Genomic DNA, 17444 nt, shown 5'->3' on the forward strand with positions numbered 1-17444 from the left:
CTTGTCGGTGGTTTGAATCCCCGCGACGGGGTGAGCTCCCGTTGCTCGGTCCCTGCTCCTGCCAACCTAGCAGTTCAAAAGCACATCAAAGTGCAAGTAGATAAATAGGTACCGCTCTGGCAGGAAGGTAAATGGCGTTTCTGTGTGCTGCTCTGGTTCGTTAGAAGTGGCTTAGTCATGCTGGCCACTTGACCCAGAAGCTGTACGCCGGCTCCCTCAGCCAGTAAAGTGAGATGAGCGCGCCACCTCAGAGTCGTCCGCGACTGGACGTAACAGTCAGGGGTCCCTTTACCTTACCTTACAGGACTGCTGCAAAGATGACTGGGATACTGTGTGTGAAATGTTTGGAATACACATAAAGCACTACAGGAGATGTTAAGTGATGGTGTGGTTAAAGACTGTGGAGGACTGGGGCCCCTTGGCTGCGTCGTAGGAACATAGGAAGCTTGGATATTGTGTCGAATCATTGATCCAGATACCTCGGTGTTGTCCACACTAACAGGAAGCAGCTCTCCAGAGTTTTGGGGAGGAGTCTCTTAAGGCCAACTCAGTGGGCCACATTCTCTACTTGAATCTAAGCTAGGTATTGTTTTTCAGTCTGCATGAGCAGTCACAGGACACAGCTAGTCTCTTGGCTAGTCATTAAGACAAGAGTGATTAACACAGGGAAAGAGCAAACCATGTATTGCCCTGTGACATCTCCTGTACCCCTGACACTTTCATTCTCTCCCAGTCAGTGTACATTGGAAGAGATGGATCGTTAACACCCCACCAGCATTTGAAATTTGCCAGGCACCAGGCACATTTTGCACCTGGCCATATCTGATCAAGTGCAGATGCCTAGGTACCTAATATCTCCACCATCTTGAGGTGCCTGCCTGGGGATTGTTGGATCTTGTCTGTTTTTAAACTCTAACAACACATCCTGCAGAATTCTACCCGTGATACTTTATCTGTGCAATCGGAACAAAAAGTCGTATTGAAAAATGTGACTTTTGGTCCCCAAATGGCAACTAGACATTCTGTTTTGGTGGTTTAAGGTGTCATTTGGCACCTAGCTTATATATCTGAATTTTCTAACACTGCACCCCACCCACAGTGGCAGTTCTGTTCAAAAGAAAGCCCAAGAGCCTTTGGGAAAGGTAGCAGCCGATGAGTTTGCTCTGTCTCTGATAACAGAAAATTGGTCTGATGCAGTAAGCCATATGAAGTTGGTATAACAGCGTTTCTTCCTTCTTTGGATTCCAGATCCTCCCACATTGCCTTGGACCACCCTGACCCAATCGACATGAGAGGGTTTCTTGCCTGAAGAGTACCCTTTGCCCGTGACAACAGCTCCACCATGGGCCTTGAGAATGATTTGCCCAACACCACAGCCTTCTGGTTCCCCTCGCCGTCTCAGTTTGACAGCTTCCCCCCAGAGACTCCTGCCGCCAACACCTCCATCAACATCACAAGCCCCCACTATGACTTGACTAGCAATGCCATCCTCACCTTCATCTACTTTGTGGTGTGCATTGTGGGCCTCTGTGGCAACACTCTGGTCATCTATGTCATCCTCCGTTACGCCAAAATGAAGACGATCACCAACATCTACATACTCAACTTGGCTATAGCGGATGAACTGTTCATGTTGGGGTTACCTTTCCTGGCTATGCAGGTAGCTCTGGTTCACTGGCCCTTTGGGAAAGCCATCTGCCGGGTTGTCATGACAGTAGACGGGATCAATCAGTTCACCAGCATCTTCTGCCTCACAGTCATGAGCATTGATAGGTACCTTGCTGTGGTCCATCCTATAAAATCTGCCAAGTGGAGGAGGCCAAGAACAGCAAAGATGGTCAATGTAGCTGTCTGGGGCATCTCCCTTCTGGTCATACTACCCATCATGATATATGCTGGAGTGAGCAATAACCACGGAAGTAGTAGCTGTACCATGATCTGGCCAGATGAGTCTGTTGCTTGGTATGTTGGCTTCATCATCTATACCTTCATCTTGGGCTTCTTGGTGCCCCTCACCATCATCTGCCTTTGCTACCTGTTTATCATCATCAAGGTCAAGTCCTCTGGCATCAGGGTGGGCTCCTCCAAGAGGAAAAAGTCAGAGAAGAAGGTCACCAGGATGGTCTCCATTGTCGTTGCCGTCTTCATCTTTTGCTGGCTTCCCTTCTATATCTTCAACGTCTCGTCAGTCTCTGTTTTGATTGAGCCAACACCTGTCCTCAAGGGCATGTTCGATTTTGTAGTGGTCCTCACCTACGCCAACAGCTGTGCCAACCCCATCCTTTATGCCTTCTTGTCCGACAACTTCAAGAAGAGCTTCCAAAATGTCCTCTGCCTTATGAAAGTCAGTGGCATGGATGAAGCCGACAGGAGTGACAGCAAGCAGGACAAGTCTAGGCTAAACGAGGCCACAGAAACCCAGAGGACATTGCTCAATGGTGACCTTCAGACAAGCATCTGAAAGATCTCTGCCCACTCATCTCCTTCCTGCTTCTTCACAGAAGCCCACAGCAAGTCAGCATAACGGCCTTTGGTCCTTCTTTCAAGGGAATGGTAATGCATGCGAAGGATTGGTTCAGGGGACAGACTTGCTTCTCGGCCAACAGCAGGCTGGTTTTAAGGATATTAATCGAATGGAGAAGTATATTGTGGGAGTGATTGACTAGAAATAGTCATAAATGTGTACACACTTGTACATGCGTGTTTGAATACAAGGGATAATGCAGCATTGATCGTATCCCTGTGCTAAATCCATTTGAATTAATTTGAACTTTAAAAAAAAAAAAAAAAAAACCCTTCACGGGTCAGATTTTCCACACAGGGTCTAGAATTTCAAAAGCTCCATCTCCAATAATTTGAGTTAAATTATTAAAAGAAGAACTTGGCTGACACACAAAGACACCGGAATAAGGATGAAGGTGATAAGTATTCCACAAGTTCACATACTGAATTATATATATATTTTTTATCAAGCTAGCCTCTTTGCAGCCATCACCACCCCTTCTAAATGATAGGTACTTTGAAAGTTTAGCTCTATGTGCTTTTCAAGTAGGCAAAACATTAAGCTCATATGTTTTATATAAAAATCAAAAACTGTCATGAGATATTGGGAGGGAGGGAGGGAGGGTGCGGTGGTAAATGAGTAATTGCATTATATTGCTCTTGTTTATGGAACAGCTAATGAAATGAGGTCTTCAGAGATGGGATCAGAAATCTTCATAGCTTGAATCAAATAAGTATATAGTATGCTAATAGGGTGACAGAGAGACTTGTCTCTAACTGTAACGAGAGCCCCTTTCCATGACTTCAAAGAGATGGCAAATATGTTGTCATCCCTCCATCCCTTTGCCTCCTACATAATGGTTTCCCCAATGAACAATCTTTTTTGTGGATAGGAATGATGTTATCAGAGTCTGAGAGCAGTTCTCCAGCATCTGAGTCCAAAAGCCACAATATGTTAACTTTGCCAAGCAAATGTTACGAAGTCATCAACGAGCTTTGGAGTTCACCAGAACTCTTCATCAGACTGGATCTTGCTCACAATTTTGTGACATTTTGGTTGGTCCTAATAGAGGTATTAATGTATTGTGGATTTTGGATCCCCCCCCCAGTGCATCAATATGGCTGCGTACAATTTTTGTCAAAACCATGATCAGAGACGGGTGAGAATGCATACCTCCTTGGTCTTGCATAAGTGAAATAGCCATCACAGATCAAACAACAGAGGCAGGGCTTTAACATAATTTCTGCTTGCCACCTTTTCTTTAACCAGTAAAAAAATAAATAAAAACTGGCCTGGACACTGAAAACAAAACAACAACTCTCCAAAACCAACCAAGCAACCAGCTAGGTTGCAACTTCAGGTCAATTAAGGAAGGAGCCTTTATAAGTCCTCCCTGCCCCCTACATACCAAGAAGGTGTCTTGAGTTTGCCACTGACAGAGGACTTTAATGTACTAAGGACACTGTGGGTGGGAAAAGCCTGAGCATGGCTTCCATTTCAGAATCTATAACCTTGTGGAGATTGCTCGAGAGCTTAACTTGCACTTGCTGAGAGAAGAAAGAATGAGCCTTTAAGCCTACTTAAAAACAGAGTGGTCACATTTAATAAAAGCTTGAGATGGTGGTGGGGGTGGAGAAAGAGAAGAGTTGGGTGGATTGCTTCAGTAAGCAACCAGGAGCCAATTTCATCATCCTGTTGATTTCCCTCTCATTGTCCCATTTCCACAGTGCTCTGGCCTATGATTCTATGATGCCTCCTTTTGCTCCTCCATTCAAATGCTTGACCCATGAATCCCACATCCCCACACAATTTCACCAAGGTTTACATGCAGAGCAAAGTATGCAAATTGAGCCCACATGTGCATAAATGTCCAGTTTCTATAGAGTTTCTGTTCTCCTAGTTCAAGGTTTCCTGGCTGCAGAAGCCGACTTGTTTGGTGAAGAGTAGTTTTGGTTCTCCCGCTACCTGTCCTCAGCAGAAAAGTTTGTCTGCGGGGCTATTTGCACTGTTGTCAGTATGTTTCGGGGAGTTTTGAGTGTAGACTATTAAGTTTTATGACCTGGGAGGTTTAAAGAGCTCTGCCCAGGGAAGGGCATTATGACAGGGTTCCAGATGGCAAGCGACTCCCACAACTTCTGTCTTGGGCTGTGTTTTTTACTATTGAGTATAGGCAAGCAGAGCCACGACTAGAGGAGCCTGATGAAGGAGTTGGCAGGAGCTGAGAATTCCCTGCTTTACAGTAAATTGTTTTATTTATCACAAATCTCCGATAGATTAAAAAGAAACAGAAGGAAGAGCCCACACCATCAGGCTATTAGAACAACAGGAGGAGCATGCTGGCTCTGCCACCCTAGCCTCCTTTTCGGTTCTCACTGTCCTGAAACTTGTGGAAGGTGAACTTCTGCAATGGAAAACCTTTTCATCAGCAACGCTTGTTCCCATTGCATTTGAGACCCCTGGAAAAACAGGGTTTTAAAAATGCATCAGCAGACACACTGGAGAAAGGCAACCAAAATGAAGCCATCAACTCTAAAATACATTCTTGCAACAATTTCTTAGTTGTTTACAGAGCAGTCCAAATGCCTCTTGCACCAGGCGGAGATGAGGCAGTTTGGATTGAGCAGAGATGGCTTTTTTTACACAGCCCTGCCACCCTCTGCCTGCAGAGTCATGACAGCACCAGTCTGCTGGCACAGAGCTCTTCCTTTTGCCTGCTGAACTGCCACTGATGGGCACTCTACTGGTGGCAGCCAGCGGAAAGATTTCAACCACTTTCAGCCTCAGCCAGCATGCTTGCTCGGGCTGTGGATGTGGCTCCGTAGCTCCACTCCTTGAAGACACCCCAGACAGCAGCTGGGGTTGAAATTGATGTGTCCAGCTCTTCAGCTGCAATGCTGTTCATACTTACTTGGAAAGTAGCCCCTCCTCCCACTGAACACAGTGGTACTTACTTTTGAGTAAATGTAAGTAGGCTCATGATTTATGGATCCTTCAAGCAAAGAAGCTTCTGCTCCTGTTCACGCCTGCATCCCTGGGAGCAAACCGCATTGAACTCAGTGGTACTTACTCCTGAGTAGAAGTGCACAGGAGGAATTGCTCTGAAATTCCTCTGAAGCTCTCGCACTGTTATTTGGGCACCTGTTGACTGTAGTTAATGCAAGCGGGGTAGACAGGAGAAGAGAGACATTTAAAATAAAATGCGTACCCCAGCCAGTTTGCATCAACCACAGGCACCGATGTAAGCCTTGTTTTGGTATTTATTTTCACCCCCAATATGACATATGGGAAAGTTTTGACTTCCCAGGCATGCATTGTTTCTTAAATATAACATGAGAAATAATAAATAATCATATCCCATTTTTAGATGACTTTTTTTAAAAAAACCAAACAAACAGAAAGCTTTTGAAGTCAGATCCTGTGTGCCCTAGCAGAAATGGAAAACCCCACAAATGTCTTCATTCAGGCACTTGTTTGCATTACAAATTCCTCCCCACCATTTTCTCTTCTGGGTGGATAGCAAGATGTAGATAAGCAGCTTAAGAAAGGCTGGGTTGTGACTTTAGCCTTACCTGTAAAACTCTCCCTGTTCTTGTTGAAAATGTAAATGACACTTTGGAGCCTAAGAAACAATGTGGTTTGATTAAACTCCTTTGGCAGAAAGTGTTGTTCTGCCACAGGGGTAAAAAACCTGGTGCTGTTGGGCATCAACTGCAGCCAGACAGGGTGATGGGAATTGTAGTGCTGCCACATCTGAAGAGCACCAGGTTCCCCACCAGAGCTCTGTCCTTCAGCCCCAAGCCAACCTTCCAACAAGCCCAGTTGCCCCAGCCACCACTCCTCCTTCTCCACCCACACCTCATGTCCAGGTTTTCTCTTGTTACTCCTAAGGGGCTTGGCTTAGCTTGGTGTTGGAAGTCTTAAGCGAGGCTGCAGGAGTATTCCTTACAGTTACAATGCTATCACTGCAGCTTCCTCTTGCAAACCGGCAAAACAGAGGGGTTTCGCCTCCATCCAGCGCACAATGTCTTACCACATTTGGTGCCTCATGCGGTGGAATTATTTTATTATCTCTTTTGGTCTCGGAGGATGTGCATTCTTAGATCTTCTTTATTAAGGGAAGTAAATATTAACTGAGGCTTTGTGGCGACTGTGTAGAATATGCCAGTGAGGATTAAATGGGAGCTCAGCACATTACATTAAGATGAAAAAATTGCCTTGTGGCTGCTAGGTGCTGATAAAGGCGCTTTCTTTTTATTAGATGATGGCTTAATGTTGTGGCCACAACATTGCGTCAGAGTGGCTTTAGTACTTTAGTATGAAGTGGGTAACACAGGAGTGTATTTGCAGAGAAAAAGGAGGAGTTTTGCTCCACCAATGGCCTGACTACTAAAATACAGCCATGCTCTCCTATTCAGAAATTTGTATGTCTCATTTTATGTTGCATACAACAATCGAATGGCCTGGTGCAGCTACCCAGAAGGCGAAAAAGATGGACGACCTCTTGTTGTAGTATGTGGAGTATACTGGCAGCAACAGAAAGATGGGGTGTTGGTTCAGGGATGAATAAGCAACAGCTTAGATGACCCCTGTCCGAGGGGAAGGCGGAATTCAGTGGCAGGCGCACAGCAGAGCTGGGAGTGATAGAACCTTGCAAGTACAGCTGGCTTGTTTCTCAGTCAGAAGGGGAAAGAGGCTCTGGCAAGCCAGAATGGTTGGAAGAGTTGTTAGGCTCAGAGGTCAGAAAAGGATGCCAGTTTAATCATTCACCGAAAGAACCTGCTAATATTTTAATCAGGTGCTTATGCATGGTAAATGCTGATCTTCTATACAACTCTGTAAAGCACTGTAGCCCTTTTGAAAAACCGGTGAGCTCTATGTGGATTGTTCAGTTGGCTAGTCTGGGCACATTTCACTTCATGCATCCTTCTGCAACACAGTAATACCAATGATGTTTGTCTGTTCTGTAAAACACATTTGACTTTGGGGGATCTCACTAGACTGCGGTCATTTCTGTGATTCCGTACTCAGAAGACTTCCGTTGAAAGTTTTTAAGTCAACCAGGTTCAAAGCATTTTAATCTGTTGTTAATCTCTGGCAGTTGAAATAGTGGGAACCTAGGAGCTGCTTCTCCCACGCAATTTCCTTATGGCAGTCTTAACGATAATATTATTTTGATCTCCAATCTGGAGAGATCAAGTACTAGCACTCAGTTTTCATGGCATATCCATATAGAGTTTATCTGCCAAATATTCCCAAAATGCCCACAAAGCTCTTTTGTGCTTGGTGGCATTTTTAATTGCTTGGGGAATTAAAGATAGTGGTTTCACAGCCCACCCATTTCCTGCTGTGAGGGATTCCTTAGTGGCTATCACTTTTATATATCACAACTTATGTCACTTGGACCTCACAGCTGAATTGCTCCCAATAGAGTCCTCCCTCTCAGAAACATATACCGGTAACGGCCAAGAAAAGTTTGTTCAAAGAACATTCAGTACTTTTAGATCTCTAGCATCCTCTAGCTGTGTGGAGAGAATAGCATCCTTGTTTCCTTTAATAGCATGTTCACCTTGCCACTCCACTGCTTTTCACTATAAGGGCCATTCCAGGTAACCCTAACCCTAACTGAGATTTGTTTGCAAGGAGATCAGATAACATTGGCTGTTTTATTGAGCATTCTTTCCGATTTATTTGCAGGGAGGGCATAGATGCAGTTGCATCAAAAGAATAATATGTAATATCCTACCCTTTCCTTATTGCAAATAAGGCTGGTTTTGTTTGTTGCACAATCATTGCAAGTCAGCTTTAATGGTGCAACCTGAATTTGCCCATATGTGATTGAATCCCACCCCAAAATAGCAACAGTCAGGAAACATCCAAAGAGGAAAGCATACATGTTCACATCTTTTGAGAAGTATCAGGAAAAGGAAGCCAGCTTTAAGTGTTTATTTAGGTGGTCACCTAATGAAATATTCACTGCCCTGCCTCCCCCGCCCCATCCATTATCCTTTGAGAATTTAAAGGATCTGAACGAGAAAGAAGGGTCCTTAGTGATGTATTAGTCCTATCTATGATTCCTTTAGGGCAGTGTTTTCCAAATGGTATTGCAGGGAACTCTGGGATTTTCTGCAGGTTCCTGAATTAGAAGATCAGTAATAGTGGGCTTGCTTCTTAGAAGATAGGGAGTGGTGGACAAGCCATCTTCCCCTTCATTGTGCAATATTGGGTTGCTTCTCACTGGGTTTTGTTTCAAGTTTGTAGATGAAGGGTCATTGTGCAAAGCTCTTGTTCTTATGTGGTGGGAATGATGAAAGGTATGCACATCTTTGATTTAGGACTGAAAGTGTGACATATGCACTAGACAGCAAGGCTCCTGCATCTTTAGCCAATTTTTCTATAGATAAGAAAAAATTAGCAGGTGCATCTTTTCTCAGTTTTGGACCAGAGAGATGCAATAGGCTGCAGAAGCTGCCCTGATGTCCCCATCAGTTCCACTGGTACAGGAACCCAGTCCTCTAAATTGCACCTGGCCCCCTGTTAAAGTTTAAACTAAACCTTTACCGGTATATAATTTTCAGATTATAGAGTGTTAACAGACCCCATGGATCTTCTCATCCAATATGTTGTTCAAACAGGACATGGATATATTCGTTTTACATATTTATATTCTGCATAGAATGTATTTAAGGGAAATATATTTATTCTATATATTTATAGTCTATTTAAGAATATATTTATAAAGCGTCTCTATCAGATTCTTGGCCAACTTTTTCTTGGAAACCTGAAAGAAAGGAATCCTGCAGCTTTTACCAGGGCACCTTGGAAGAAGTTCAGCATTCCTGGATCTAATGGAACCTCAGTTGTTGGGTTTGAATCTCTCTTCTTGTAGTTGAATATCAATGGTTCTAGTCCTATTCTTGGTTGATAAGTGAGCAGCTGATTTCCATCTCCTTTTCTAAGATCCTTTTAAACATCTGAAAACTGCTAGCTGATTTTAGCTTGTTCTCACCGAATTTGTTTTCTAGACTAGAAAGATAACTTAGCGGTCAATGCATCCAGATAAGCCTGAAAGAGACACATTGGAATAAAACATTTGCTTGGTTCCAGCTTACTTTTCTCTCTTTTCCTCTTTCAAAGTTCAAAACTGAAAGAAGAACAATCTGATTTGTGTGACACCTCCCAGTGTCCTGCTAGACACCTGGCTACTTAGATGTCCCCAGATAATAATTTCAGTTTATTCATTCGCAAATGACTGCTTTAAAACAAAGTGATTTCAGTGCTAAGTGCAAGTTTACCTCTCTTCAACTAAAACCAATAGGATTTAAGAGTGATTAACCTTAGCTGCATCATTCCTCCCAGCTGCCAGCCAAAGCCCTCTTCTGCAGAGCTATCAGGGTGAAGTTAAGTGCAGCAGAGACAGTTTGACAATGCCTCTGGTGCACCGTAAACAAGTGCACATTATACTCTGTTGTAGTAAGCTGTGGCAAAAACCCAAAAGTTCAGCAGGCTTTCAGAATAGCTTTAGTGGGGGGAAGCTGTGACTGGCTCTTATTGGCTGTTACAAAGGTAGGCGACGTGGCCCCCTCTAGATGTCATTGGAATATAATTTCCATCATTGGCCATGCTGAAGGAAGCTGATGAGAGTTTTAGTGCAGCAACACACTGCCTATCTTTGGCCATGGCATTAGTTTAGAAACCCTCCCTTCTCCCTGGAAAGCTTTTGCAAACTTTTCTGTGATCTGGAGGGAGAGGGAGGTGAGAGGAAAAGATGGCGATGAATGGGTTTCTTCCTGTTTTCCCAGGGCACGCCAGCTGAGCAAAGGAAGCTATGCCAGTCCAGGCTATTTGACCATCTGGTCCAGGAAGGTCTATTCTGAGAGGTAGCAGAGCTCAGAGCCAGGGCTCTCATGCCACCTGTTTGCCTGATCCATTAAAAAACCCCACACAAAGAGAGACGGAAAGGTTTGAACCTGTGTCATTCTGCATGCTCTCTACTACTGAGCTATGTGGCCCCTCCCAGTGAAAGATGCCCAGGCTGCCCTGCAGCTTTCACCTTAATATGTTGCACAAGCTAAGACGTTGATCATCTCAGGACAGCAGTCCTCTTTCTTGCTGACTAACCATACCTGTTCTGAGTTTTTGCTTGGCTTTCTCGGTTGCCTCTTCTCACCTTGAGCCAGTGCACCTCTTTTCTTGAGCCAGTGTGGTGTAGTGGTTAAGAGCGGTAGACTCGTAATCTGGTGAACTGGGTTTGCTTCCCCGGCCCTCCCCATGCAGCTGCTGGGTGACCTTGGGCTGGTCACACTTCTTTGAAGTCTCTCAGCTCCACTCACCTCACAGAGTGTTTGTTGTGGAGGAGGAAGGGAAAGGAGATTGCTAGCCACTTTGAGACTCCTTCAGGTAGTGATAAAGTGGGATATCAAATCCAAACTCTTCTTCTTCTCTTCATTGTAGACTTGTCTCCTGGAAAGCGTAGGCTTATACTTTGGGGTATAGAAATGCCTTACGCAGAGTCATGCCAGTGGTGCATCTGGCTCAGTATTATCCATCCTTTCTCCAGCAACAGCTCTCCCAAGGTTTCAGACAGGGCTCCCTCCCATCTCTTATCTGAAGATGCCATGCCAGGAGTTGAACCTTCGACCTCCTGCAAACAAAAGCAGATGATCTACCACTTTGCTGCAGCTAAGGTAAGGGTTCTGTGCTTGGGCAGAACGAAATGACTGTCTATTTCAAAGTGCTGCAGAAAGAGCCTCAAGACTCAGCACGCCACCACAGATATTATTTTGTTTTATTTATTTATTTATTTATTTAGATTGCAGATCTGTAGTCTCAACCAGCATTGTTAGACCTGTGCTTTTTATATTGTGCTTCTCGTCACATGCTGCGTGTAAAGGGGGTGCGTAACTATATGGTCTGATCAGAGGAAATGTGTATCCATGGCAACACCATGTATTACCTAAAGATGCATACACATTTCACTGGGGGGGGGGACCAGTTCCTTTGCTTTTGTGATCTGCATCTGGCTCCAGGCACATTGCAGGGCAAAGGGGCAAGATAGGTAACATCTGGTCTCTTTCTGCTCCTCAGTGAATAGTTTTATTCTCTGCTCCTGTAGGGATGTTCAAACGCTGCTACCTGCCATTTCATGCTTCTGAACCCTGCTTTCTTCTTCTTCGCTGCTATCTGATTTGTAACCCACCCCACAGCTTCCTTTTCGGCCCCTGACCTCTCCTGTCTCACCTGCATAGCTCAGACTGTAAGCCATGGGTAGGCAAACTAAGGCTCGGGGGCTGGATCCGGCCCAATCGCCTTCTAAATCCAGCCCACGGACAGTCCGGGAATCAGTGTGTTTTTACCTGAGTAGAATGTGTGGTTTTATTTAAAATGCATCTCTGGGTTATTTGTGGGGCATAGGAATTCGTTCATTTTTTCCCCTTCAAAATATAGTCCGGCCCCCCACAAGGTCTGAGGGACAGTGGACTGGCCCCCTGCTGAAAAGGTTTGCTGACCCTTGCTGTAAGCCTCTGGCTGGTCCCATGTCATTGTAGCGCAACACCTAACAAACACACTGTTGGCAGCATATCTATGATTGTCAATTCGTAGTGGAAGTTGCTAGGGATGGGAGGGAAGCTTGATTCAGTTCAAGGATGAACCTTCTAATTCACACTTTCTGAAGCAATGTGTGGAACCAAAGCACAGCCAGCCAGCCTTTGAAATTCACACTTGTCTGCAGTTCTCCAGCCAACTAATCTGATTTTAAAAATTAGATAAATGCACATACTACCGTATAAATTAAAAAAATTGTATATCAGTGAACGCAGAGTATGAAATTGCACTGTATTAGGGAGAAGTGCTTTGCAAAAGTGTGCCCATTAAGCAAACTTGATAGTGTATATTAGGAGAAATTGACACTAAAATGCTGGTGAGTTTTCATGAAGGCTAAAAAATAATAATCACAAACTGATGTGGAAACATGGAGAACTGAAGATTAGGAAAATAATACATGAAACTGAGAGAAACCAAAACTGACAGATCCATCTATCTCTCGTCTTGGCTGTATTCTCTCCTCCCCACCCAATATAGGGCCCTCAGTAGAAGAAGGCTAAGAAGCAAACCCTACACAAATCCGGAGTAGAGTCCCTAAGACAGCTGGATGGCGCCTTGTACGCTTCCTTCCAGCAACTCCTGCAGCCACGTTGGTGCCAAACATATTGCTCAGCTTTCCTTTGGACCACGTCAGTGAGGCTAAGAAAAGGGTCTTGTCATCTGGGCAGCCCAGTACTTCCATACACACTGCCCCAGGATTGCACCCCAGGGAGGTCAGTTGAGTGCTGCTAACGCAGCAGTTTGACTTCAGCCCTGGAGGTGCACTCCATTGTTTCTTGAGACAGATGGATGTCAACAACAATGGTCTTTAAGCAACACATTCAAATGTCTTAGCAAGGGTCAGTGGAAGTGAACTGGTATGAATGCTGGCCCAGTGGGACTCTGGTTCCACAGAGCAGGAGTTGTAGTAGGAAAGACCCTATAAGTGATAAGCAAGGCTCCTGCCATAATGCATTGCACTCCTTCACTCAAGCCTTTGGCATTGGGGCAAACTGGTTTTAGGAACTGGATAATCAATGGACAACAGGCCGTAGCTGTCCTCTGGGCAACTTGGTCTGGCTATCTCAGTTCCTTCCTATTATAATCATCAAAGAGGCCTGTTGGGTTAAAGTCTTAAGCCTTTATCTGATCATTTTCAGCAGTTCTGGCCACTTCAGAGGGGAAGCTTTTTGTACGGATCTATGATATGCCGCCATATGAAATGCCACCTGCACAGTAATAGCTTGCAAAGCATGAAGAGACAGGGAAAACAACTTACACCCCACTGAGAATCCCAGAATAGTTGGGGTTGTTCCATTCCTGTTCATTAAGCCCACCTCCTCACTCTGGAAGGAGAAACATGATGATCTCTCCCAACCATGCTGCGATTGGCTGTACAATAGCCCGAAATGAGAGGTGATTAAATAAATGTACAGTGCAAATTTAGATTGGGCTTTCTGTTGTTTTGTTTGTCATGTAGGGGAACATACTAATAACCTGGAGATAATTTATTTTGACCTCATGGTAGGGTACAAGTTCAGCCCCGCCTTGGAAATGGACAGTTTAAGAGATATGTTGAGATCCATAATACAGTACTGTGTGCTGGCTTTGGTCTCCATTCAGAACCAAACTTCCACAGGGACACATAACTATTTGGTTCATCAGGACTTGCATACATGAATCAAGACGTTAGTCTAAAGGTTATATATAACTCCCAGACTATAGAACAGCAAACAGCTTCTTTATCATTGCCATCAGATGATTGATTGTTTAATCAACAAGCCATTACAAAGTCACAAAACAACAATAAAACTCAAGTAATTTCCTTCAGGGGGGCTTTAGCAATACATATTAATACAAATGGATTTCTTGTCAATTTGTGGCGTTTGTTCCTTCAGGCTTTCTCCTTTTTGTTTTAGTGCTGCATTATTATTTTTTAAACTCTCCATTTCTCTTGGTTGTGAAATAGTGGTTCTGCTCTAGATAGATCACACACAAAAAATCGGCATACAGATCAACAGTTCAGATATAAATTTCCTTCCAAGCACAGCACTGGTGTAAGCAAAGTAATTGAATAGCATAATTTTCTGAGGTCTGTGATTCATATATGCATAATTGCTGATGTGATGGAACCTTATGGTGGCTGGCGGCAGCAGCCCCTCTTGGCAAACTGAATGGGCATCGTTTGAAATCTTAATGCTGAGAAGGCCTTATGAAGGGAACTGGAGTAACTTTACAATGCGTCTTAATGGGTCTTGGTCATGGTTTTTGACATGCAAGTAAGAAACATGCTTGAAAGGAAACACAGAGTCAACTTCTCCCTCCCACGCCATCAGTTTAAAGCATCCAAACATAATCTGATCAGACATAATTTCATCACACCTTGTTGGTATTTATTCCATAGCAAAACAAGATGAGTGCCACATCTCTCATGCTCACCTTTGACTGGACTTACCTTATAGCAGTGTTTCCCAACCTTGGGCCTCCAGCTGTTTTTGGACTACAATTCCCATCATCCCTTGCCACTGGTCTTGCTAGTCAGGGAGGGATGATGGGAGTTGTAGTTCAAAAACAGCTGGAGGCCCAAGGTTGGGAAACACTGCCTTATAGCATAGCTCAGTGGTTCCCCTACGGTTTTTCCCATCCAAGCACCACTTGGAAATCGCGAAGGGTCTTGGTGAGCCATTTGGTAATCCTTCTACTTGTTGTAGCACTTGTAATGAGCTCTACTAGATGCTACATGATTTTTAATTGTATTTTTATTGCTTCCTTTATTTCTTATCAATTTTAAATTTCATTACAATTTGCATTCCATGGAATGAAATGCAATATAGGAACGAAACAATACAAATACAATAAAAAATCAATACATTAAATGCGATGGATGCGCTGTCTCCTGCCTTCAACCACAAATCCACAGATATGCTTTGGACCACATGCGTGAAGCTCACAGACCAGAGATGGTCCACAGACCACAGTTTGGGAACGCTTGCCATAGCTGAACGGCTTGTAGTTTCCCTTAACCATTATGCAGAATCTATCTTTTTGTAATATAGAGTTTCAGGCTAACACAAGGACTGGATTAATGACGTCTAAGAGTACACTTTCACTCTGGCCTGCAAAACACTTGTTTCTTGGAACGAAGCACTGCTGAGAGAAATAGGATTATATATTTAGGATTAAGGTACTAGCCTCTGATGCATACTGAACACTGATTCACTCAGTATTGAAGTTGTACCCAGTCATGTAACCCACACAACATGTATAAATATTTATGTTTCTCATGTGTATTGTATGTGTGCTTGCTGTATTATATGCTATAACCTCTAAAACTGTGACACCAGAGTTACAAATGACTTTCCTACACCTGCTTGATTTCAATTTGTTCTCTTTGGATATGTACTTTTATAAGATGTCCTGGGGGGTGAAACCTCACTTCTACAAGGGGGCCCTCCTTTATGTAAACTTTTCTGTAGACAATGGAAGATCAAAGGTGGCTGGAAATAAAATTGTGAATGATCTATGTCTGTTTTACAAAAAGATCCTGTGGTTTTTTTTTCTAATAAAGTGGTGTGAATCAGAGTCATTTTCCTCTAAATATTTCCGCTAAAATATTATGTTCATTTTTCACATGGTCTAGTCCTTCCCCTGCCCACCCCCCTAATATTCTTAAGAGGGTCTCTCTTCCAGTCTTCAGATAGTAGTTGGAAGTGGGGAGGCAGAGAAAAGGTCCTCTCTTCCTTCCACTCTGCAGTTTTAATGTGAAATCTTAGGCGCAGTACTGCACCCAGAGCTCAGAAACCGCTTGCGCTAATGAAATTCCCTGTCGCAAAATGTGCCTAGAACAATGGGGGTTTCAAACACAGGCAGTATCCAAAATGCTGAGCTTGGAGAATGCCATTCTCCATGCACCGATGGAAATATGTAGTGTCTCACTATCTTACTGAGGACCAAACTAGATGAAACGCACATCACAAAATTAACATTTGTGTAACTGGCTTTTTAAAACTAAATGTCAGGGGGAACCAACAAACTCACAGTATGGTATAAAATACACATGACAATAATATGAAGGCCTTGAGTGGGTGACCACCTGGGAATCCCATGTATGCCATCTTGGTTTCCACAATGGAGGCAAGGTGGGATATATCAAATGGAAGAAAATAAACAAACTGGTTACTCCTGGTAGCTTCAAAGATCACTGGGTTTTAGTTAAATATGCAGAGATGCTGATATATGTATTGTTTCACCTCATGTCAAGAGGAAGGAAGGAAGAAGGAAGGAAACAATAATTTCTCTGTTTCTTATTATCACTGTCTTACAGCTTACTCTTTATGCACTGAATCTATCCATAGGATTTATTTGTGGAGAAAAACAAAGAACTATACTCTGAACTATTGTTTGGAGAGGAAAAAAGCCCAGAAAATATATAATGAAAGGGTATTAATCTGCAACCAGAACAGAGACGCCATCTTCTTAAAGAGGTTTGAGGGAGCCTGTGTGTGATGCCGCAGGATGTCATGACATCATGCGTGTCACACCGTGTGACGTCATGACATCATGTGCACACGCTGTGAAGGTCCAGGGGTGGAGTCAAATGCTCCCTGAATATTGACGCCGCTCTGCCCTCTCAAAAGAAAAAGAAATACTTGAGGGGGACCGAAACTTCCTCAATCCCTAGGTGTTGTCTTGCCTGAACCAGAACATCCCTGGCACTTTATATATTGGCTGTCATCCAGTAATACCCATGAGTAGCATCTGTGCCCATTTTTTTAAAAGCAATTTTCCCTTTTAGAATGTGCACCGAAATGTTTTTTTAAAAAAACAACAACCATGTGGGAATTTTGCTTGAGAGTTTTGCAGCCTAAACCGAAACCCCATTGAACACAGTAAGAGTTACAACCACGTAAATGTAAGGATACTGTTCTTTCTGCTGATAAAATGAGACATTTGTATTGGAATCTTTGTGTTTCTGGGGTGCATACGAAAACTTCCAGTCTCTGTCAGGCATCATATAACCAGAAGCAGGAATTTGTTAAGCCACACATTGGGGAAATTCACTGAACACTTGTTACATTGCCCGCGCTCTCGCTGTCTGAGGCAGGCTCAATCATTGCATTAACACAAGTGTCTAACTAGAACATCTGTGCCTTTATTCAAGAGGTTCCTTCCAGGAAATCTCATGGATGAAAATAAAACCTGATAGGAGAGGCACTTCTTTGCTGAATCAATACAGTTTAACCCTTCATATAATGCTCATGATGGCAACAGGGGGAGAGAAAAAGGGATATCTAGGAAAAGTAAAGAACATTTCTTGGTGGGTGGGTTGTGTCTCGCATGTTCAATTTCTAAAAGAGAT

General features: G+C 43.6%; 1 protein-coding gene across 8 annotated transcripts in view; it reads left to right on the plus strand.

Annotated features, from left to right (window-relative positions):
• SSTR2 (somatostatin receptor 2) overlaps positions 1-11983 on the plus strand; it is a 32700-nt gene extending 20717 nt beyond the window's left edge. For all 8 annotated transcript variants that reach the window (XM_081849864.1, XM_081849865.1, XM_081849870.1 and 5 more), the window contains one exon: positions 1249-11983. In XM_081849864.1, coding sequence (XP_081705990.1) covers positions 1343-2461 — 1119 coding nt within the window. In that variant the 5' untranslated portion in view covers positions 1249-1342 and the 3' untranslated portion in view covers positions 2462-11983. The remainder of the gene's footprint in view (positions 1-1248) is intronic.
• Positions 11984-17444: the final 5461 nt, after the last annotated feature.

This window comes from Podarcis erhardii (genome assembly GCF_964252035.2).
Source record: "Podarcis erhardii genome assembly, chromosome: 2".
NCBI classification, from domain to species: domain Eukaryota; kingdom Metazoa; phylum Chordata; class Lepidosauria; order Squamata; family Lacertidae; genus Podarcis; species Podarcis erhardii.